This window comes from Anneissia japonica, unplaced genomic scaffold (genome assembly GCF_011630105.1).
Source record: "Anneissia japonica isolate Jap-2015-1 unplaced genomic scaffold, ASM1163010v1 scaffold496_len188431_cov159, whole genome shotgun sequence".
NCBI classification, from domain to species: Eukaryota; Metazoa; Echinodermata; class Crinoidea; order Comatulida; family Comatulidae; genus Anneissia; species Anneissia japonica.
This window is the reverse complement of record NW_022710991.1, coordinates 101818-109761: the sequence shown is the minus strand read 5'-3', so window position 1 is coordinate 109761 and position 7944 is coordinate 101818. Positions and strand designations below refer to the sequence as shown.

The 7944-nt window shown below is 32.8% G+C and overlaps 1 protein-coding gene across 1 annotated transcript; it reads left to right on the top strand.

Annotated features, from left to right (window-relative positions):
• The first annotated feature begins 40 nt into the window (after positions 1-40).
• On the top strand, positions 41-7475 carry LOC117107210 (seipin-like). Its single transcript, XM_033248817.1, has 8 exons — positions 41-404; positions 513-597; positions 1577-1652; positions 2514-2581; positions 3008-3142; positions 3486-3583; positions 4118-4344; positions 5018-7475. The coding sequence occupies exons 1-8, from the start codon at positions 184-186 to the stop codon at positions 5464-5466; spliced, it is 1359 nt and encodes a 452-aa protein (XP_033104708.1). The 5' UTR covers positions 41-183; the 3' UTR covers positions 5467-7475.
• The last annotated feature ends 469 nt before the right edge of the window (positions 7476-7944 follow it).

Genomic DNA, 7944 nt, shown 5'->3' with positions numbered 1-7944 from the left:
GAAGTTTGAGGGTGTCCTTCTTACACACTTTGCACTCTGACCCCACATCAAAGCACAAAAAAACAAGTTTGTGGAAACATCAAAGATACTAGAATCAAAGATTTCTTTGCTCTATGCTGGGATAACCAACATTCAGCAAGCACGGACTGCAGATTCATTCAGTAATTGAAATTGTTACCAAACATGCTTGATGCTTTGAAACAGTCTGTGAATTTAACTACTCAATGGATGTTAGATGAAACGTATCTGTGGTATTTTTGGCTTCGTGACACGGTTGTGAAAATAACATTTGTTGTGTCCATAATAGCATTGTTGTTTTGGATCTCAACATTTTTCTATGGGAGTTTTTATTATGCATACATGCCAACTGCAATCCATTCAAGGCCTGTATATTTTAACTTTAGGTAAAGAAATACTGCCAACAATCAAGTTACTAAGTATTTAACCTGGTATCCATCTCACTCTATAAAACATTATGATTAAGATTTTTAATTCCACTTTTTTTTTTTCAGTCCATGTGAGCGATATCATGGATCTGAGGAGTGCTATTTTCCATATGCAAACCTGACATTTGTGACAAAACCTTACACACAACAGGTAAAGATAGTGACATTTTTCACACTGCATGTAATTTTGTGGCCTAAAATATGCTGAAGAATTTGCATTGCTGGAACGATTCGGCTCCAGAAGGCTGGAGCTCCCTTCTGCAACCTATGACTCATGATCGCATAAAAGTTTCATTGGTCACATGGTCACATGATCGCTTTAGATTATTGGGAAGTTAAGTTGTACAGTACCTGTAAATTATTTATTTATGGTAATATGAATGCAAGTGAACAAATAATGCATTAAATTAATTGGAACTGATTGATATGCATGTGTCTGTGCATCTTTTTGATGCATATTTTTTATAATTCTATAAACAATACATTAATTAAAACATTTGAAATTTAAACCTTTTACCAGACCTGCCAACTCACCCTATCCTGTCGGCTGTAACCTGATATCTAAACAAATCTCCAGTTCTCCCGATTGAATGTAATTTTCGCCTGATTTCACTGAATTTGCAGGTTCCCTCCGCAAAAATACTCCGATTTATGCATAAATGATTGATGAGATGTTTATTATTCAATGTATTCGCCACGATAGACAAGCAGCAATTTAATAAGTTGTTTTGCAGTAATTTTGTAGCATTGATTTTATCCACTATGATTTGTCTTGATGGGTCTTTTCTAGTAAATTGCATCATCTTTTAGTTAATTCTGGAAACCTCCAGATTTGTTGGTAAATCTCCAGATTTTTTAAAGATTTTTTTAAAACTTTCCAGATTTTCATGGCCAAGGGATTGGCAGGTCTGTTATACCAATGTTAAATGATGTTTCAGTTTATTTAATACTAGCTGTAACCTGCCTATTTCACTTTGGTTGGTTGTTGTCTCCCCATTTTCAGATTGCATTGAATTTACAATTTGTAACAAATTAGTAACAAAAATGAATGAATTAAAACTTTATTGGAGATAGCAAATTACATTTGTAATTAAATATTTAATATAATTATTATGTTCTTTTTCTTTTAGTTTCTAATGCGAGGTCAGAGTTACAATATCTTTCTACAGATGGATGTCCCCCAATCTCCAACCAATGAAAATCTTGGTTTGTATTTTTTTGTTAAGCTGGGTTGGTTGGTTGGTTTTGTAGACTGAAGTATGTCAGTATTTAAACAGAGATATGCCAGGCGTCCCAAGTTGGAAGAAGTCATTTTTGGGAGATCTAGTCAATGAACATCTAACATCACACATCTAACTACTTTTCTGCGCATTGTGATTGTGATCGGCACTGTTAAAGTAGTAAAAACAAGAAAATACAATACAGTAGAACCCCTCCTTTAGGACACCCCTACCTCTAAAACTATGACCAACCCCTATTTAGGGGACATCCCAGTTAAGGGGGCACATCTTTTTTGGCCTGAGGGTGTCCCCTTAATAGGGGTCTACTGTATTATGAATTTGTGGAAGATAGGTTATTTTCCTTGAGATTCTTGCTGGCTTTCGGGAAGTGCCGGAGACTTCCAATTTCCGGAACCCTGATATAACTTGGGTTAAGTCAGCAAAGCTTCATGATCATAGAGTATGCACAAAACCCTTGTATCATGTTTTGGTTTTTGACATTTTGTACTGTAGTTTTATATTTATTTTCCCTTAAAAAACTGCTCTGTGTTGTGGTTTGATAATTTGTATTTATGTAATACAATAATAATAATTCATAGTTCGGTTATTAGGGTAGGGGTCATTAGGACCTTGGTGGATTAAAGTTAAAAGTCCCTACCCCATGATGCATAGCTAGGTTAGGTTTCTTTGATTATGTTGAAAGAACTTTACTTTACATGTACAAATGAATTTCCTCTTGGGCCAAATAAAATATATTGTATCATATCGTACAAAAACCTTAAATTGTTCATTCTTATTTTGTATTTATTGCTTTAAGTAATGCAATACTGTATTATGCTTCCTGTAGGAATGTTTATGATAAAGCTGGAGTTGTTTGCTAGTGGTGGCAAAATTGTAGAAAAGTCAGCCCGACCTGTGAGTTATAGACTATAGTAATTCCTGATTTACCAAGAATTGCATTTTTATCATTAATGTGTTAATCACTATTACCATGATTACCAAGATTATTTTCAAGGTTTACTTCAATTTCCTGAATGGGATCTGTAACTTATATAAACTATTTTTATTTAAAAGAATTGTACTACTTTAAAGTAATTGCCTTTAAACTTGTTGATAATGTTCTTTTATTTGCATTTGTGCTAGTGATACAGTAATTATTCCTAATAAAAGTGATTTTATTAATAATTTTGTTCATTCTCATCTTATGGATAATCTTGTGCTTCGATTCAATAAATGAATGAAGGAATGAATAAAGAATTAAGATATTTATTCATTTTAATAAATTAGTGGTATAATGAATAAATTAATCAATACATTAATAGTTTTGTCAATTTTTCTCAGGCATTAATCAAGTACAGATCTCCACTGCTGAAGTACATTGAGGTGCTGTTTCTTTCGCCATTCTTAATGACTGGCTATAAAAATGAAAAAGAGGGTTTAACTGTTGAGCTATTTGATAACTTTATAGATAATGCGGTAAGTGAATCATTCATTATTTGTAGTTGACCATTTATTTTTTTAAATAATAATGCAGGTGTTTATACTTGTTTCAAATAGCTACCTACCCTGTTTAATTATACAATTAACAAAAGTTTGGACAACATAGTGTAGAATAGAATAAATGTTCAGGTTTTCAATATACTTCTGTTTTGTCTATGAAAAATAGTGTTACCTTAAAGTATCAACATACTCTAGGTTAATAAGACTAAGTTTGTTCAACATCAGATGTTCAGTTAAATTATATCAATTTTTGGTGGTTTTCTAATTGGTTATTACATGATGATTATTATTATTTTTTATTTAAATATTTTGTGTACAGTACCACCCTATTGTTGGAGCAAATTTGATGATACAAGCTCGTCGGATTGAAATGTACACTGCATCCTTGGAAGTTTATGCTCGCTTCAGCGGCCTCAGGTAACACATCTTCACTTAAAAAACTTAGTCCATGTAGAGCATTTTGTGTGTATGGGATTGCCACTTTGAAAAGTGATTAAGTCTCATTATGAAGCTCAGGGAGTAGTGTTGTTTTTGGCCATAACTTACCATCCGTTTCAGTTACAATCATAATCTTTTTCTTTCTGTGATACCTCTCCATCTTGTTCTGTCTAGATATTGCTGTTGTCATGTTTTTTAAACCAATAGAGACCCTTGTCAGTGCTGGCATTAGGATTTGCGTGATGGGCTAAAGTGGTCGATAATTTTTGGTGGGGTAAAGTCTTGGTGGAGGTGTAGACGATAACACCTGTTATTTTTCTTATTCGACAACTTGTATCAGAGGAGGGAGGCCTGGCCTATCTAACAGGGAGCTTAATCCCCCTGTCACCCAGGTGGTGTTGCCACTGGCTGTTGTTGATTTAATGTTGTTGATAATTTTTATGGGTTCCTCTAGTTTTGTTATGTCATTATTAATACAGTACAACTTTTGAAAATGCTATTATTTTCTCCTAGGTACTTCATGTTCTTCTGGCCAATCAGCTCTGCATTCTTTGGTATTGTTGGTTTCTTCACTTTGCTCTCTTTCATCACAGCACTGTCGTGGTATAGGTGCATTGGGTTAATATCAAAAAACACTCAATCCCTCATCCAGGCTTCAGGACATGGTAATAACCCAGCCCAGAGCAGGTATGATGCCCGTGTTCAGCAGGCGCAGAGAACAGTTGAGCAAGAACGATTGGGTTAGTATCCAAGAGAGTACAGCGGTTTGACTTAATGGGCCAGTTAGTATAACAAATTAATGATTTGTGGGAGGATACATATCAGGCAATGAGTTAACAGGCAGATTTATTATTTATTTCCTTCCCCTACTCCTAATGTAACAATATTTTGAATAGAATGCAATTTAAATATAAACTGAATATCATATACAATTTATTATATTATTATTTATTTTATTATTATTATTTATTTATTATACGTAACATATCGCTTGACAACAAAACACTACTTTTCTCTGGTTTTTGCTTATTTACTAATAAAAATCCCTGTCATTATTAAACATTGTGTATTCATATAGTATAAAAAAGTTTAATTATTTTTAATTGAATATAGGCAGTTCCAAAATATTGAATTTTATACTTTATTATTAAAAAAAAAATCTTCAAAGATAAACTGAGTATCATATACAATTGAATAAATTCTCAAACATTAAATTTGGACAATAGTCAGTTTAAGACCATGTGTTGACTGGTCCCTCCATTCCTCAAGCTAAACCTATACTAAATCCATATTACTGCAACCATATCACTTTGTGCAAAAGAAATTGGTCTATGCACATAGTGATTAGATAAGTATGTATAATACTGCACTCTACTCTATAAATAATTATACTTGTATTACTTAACATTTCAGCTCTGGCAAGATCTAGGCCTGCATACACTACTGTCCTGGATTCCTCACTCACTGGTGTTACTCCACCAGTGGGTAGGGTGTCTGGACAACCACATACTTCACAAACATCAGAACAGAGTGCATCAGCATCGTCTTATGAAAACATAGAAAATGAAGGTCCTTTAACTGCATCCATAAGAGCTAGGAATCGGCCTAATGTAGAGACACTTCTTCAAGCTGGTGGTAATTCCGATGTTCCTGTAACTGAAAATAAATCCACTGAAGGTTCACCAAGTGATAGCAGTGGCAGTAGTGATAGCTTTGTCAGAGTAGGAGAGGAGCTACTCCAAGATGTAGACTCTGCTACTCCTCACAGCAGCTCTGAGGAACAACTGCTAAAAGATGCAGAGGAAACAGAGACTACTGTCAGACGTCGAAATGTCAATGATCAATTATGTTGCCATGAGTAATTTAAATCCAGACTACCTGAATAATTTCAGTATTAAAAACCAAAAAAATGAAGAGTCTAATAATTTATCGTGCATTATGATCTGAATTTTAATTTTTATTGAGAGGATAGTTTAAATATACAGTATATTTAATGAGTTGTTTTGGACATAAATTACTGAATATCGGTAATCTGAGGGTACCATTTCTAGTTGTTTACATAAACCTACAGATGGGACTGAAGTAAATGAATAACTCGCAGCTTTAATTGGCATGTGATTATATTTGTTCCCATTAAAAGTTGGAACCCCTGCTGTCATGTATCTTATTAATACGATTATACATTTGGTAAGTTATAAATATCTCAAATAGTTTTGCTAAGATTATTTTTTTTAATGTTAATACTGTACTGTATAATTAGTTTTTACAAGATTTTGAATTATTTGTTAAAATATCAGTCTATTTCTATAAACAGAAACAATAAACTTTTTGTTAACATACATCTTTTATTCAAGACCACATTTTCATGTACCAACTAACAAGCTTACCTTTTTAACAGGAGACAAAAACCCAAGACCACCACAACTTAAGCAGACCCCAAACATGGTCTTGAATAGGAGGAGGGCAAACTATTTGTAATGTATTGATGGCCATTGGTAAATGCATTTTAAATAAACAATATACTGTAGTATATTTCTCTATTCAAGATAAGCTGCAGTTCAATGCCAGTTCCAAATGCATTCTAGCCTGCAAAGCATGATGCAGGTGGAAATTTGGAGTAAAAATATAATCCGGTTCGGAGTGTTTTGAACTTGCTGATTACAAATTTGACATTAATGACAGCCTCGTCATGGCATTATGTTTTTAAAATACAGTAATATGAAATGCTACAAAAATTGAAATTTTAATTTAAAAAAAAAATGTTCTAATAATAGGACAAAAAAAACAACAGTTTGTTGCATCCAATTTATTTATTTTATGTCTTTCTGATTCATTATGCAAGTATTTTAAATGTTAATATATGTTACACACGAGAAAAAAGTCATCATAGAAGTTGTTATGTAAATCTATTAGGCTGGTGTAAGACTAAAAAGATCTTCATGTTGAAAAATTGCCTGGTTTCAAATCCTGTGTAACAATTTGCATTGAAAATTGTTCAAACATGAGCCAGAAAAAGAAATCTAAACATAACATCCGTGTACTTCAAAATTGCTGATAAACTCTGCATAGGAGTGCTATTTAATGCAATATATGTTATATAAAATGTATGTGTAACGTACTGTAGATGTAATAAAATATATTTACGGAGACTTGTGAAACTTTTGCTGTACCCATTCTACATTGAGCACTATTGCTCAATGTAGAATTGACATCCAAGTGTGTTCTGAATATATATAAAAAATGTAACATTATTGAATACTCAGAAACACAATAAATTCTATTGTTTATAAAGTAAAAATTATAACAAATATTTTGACTTTCTGTAGTATTCGTTAATTTTATGTCAAGCATTGACAAAAACTATAGGAGTCGTTGACATATTTGTTAGGATACATTCTATTGATAGTATAATTTATTCTGAGTATTTATTACCGTTACATTTCATATATGATTATATAATAGAATCTGATGTAGTTGTTTCACGTGTCTCACAGAAATATATAAATACATATGATACAAAAATGAAATGATTGCATACATTGATTAATAGACTTTAGTTTTGTCTTATACATCAGCTTATTGTAATTGTTCATAAAATGAATTTTTGTAATTGTTTCTTGTGTAAACCGATAATATATGGCAGCTCTTTGTAGCAAATAAATATTGCAATGCTTCACTTCATTTCGTTCCAGTGTTATTTCCAACCATAACAGAGTTTGTGGCATATGTCAACGACATATTAGAATTTCACTTCAGATAACTGCAATATCCTTGTTGGTTGTGTGTGATTTTATTAACATGAATTTCTTATCTGCTACTACATGGACTATTATTGAATTAAATTATACATAATACTGTATAACATATACACGGAGCATTTGGCTTCCTGGTTCTTGTTCGGCTTCTCAAAAAGAGTATAAATAGAACAAGAGGTGAACACCCTTTTGTAAATAAGTCAATCCCCTAGTTGCGATGGAAGTCGCCGTCAACATTATGGAGTGCACCCACTTCAATGGTATAATGATAAAGAAAAAAAGAAATCTACTACCCTCTGCAAATATCATTTGAAAAACAGAAACACAAATAAACAAACCATGCGCTGTGCAATACTGGGTAATCCATTGGTAGCGTGCGTTCTACATTGGCTGTGTATGGCATATCGTTTGTTTATGCTCTCTTTATTCTATTTATACTCTTTGATAACACTCACACTGAGAGTTAGGCGGGTTAAGGAGGAACATGTTGTGTCCATATGCATCCATTAAGGTACATGTAATGTTGTCGGATGGCACTTTGATCAAATTTGATTTTATTCAGTTTCCAAGATACAGCATTACAAT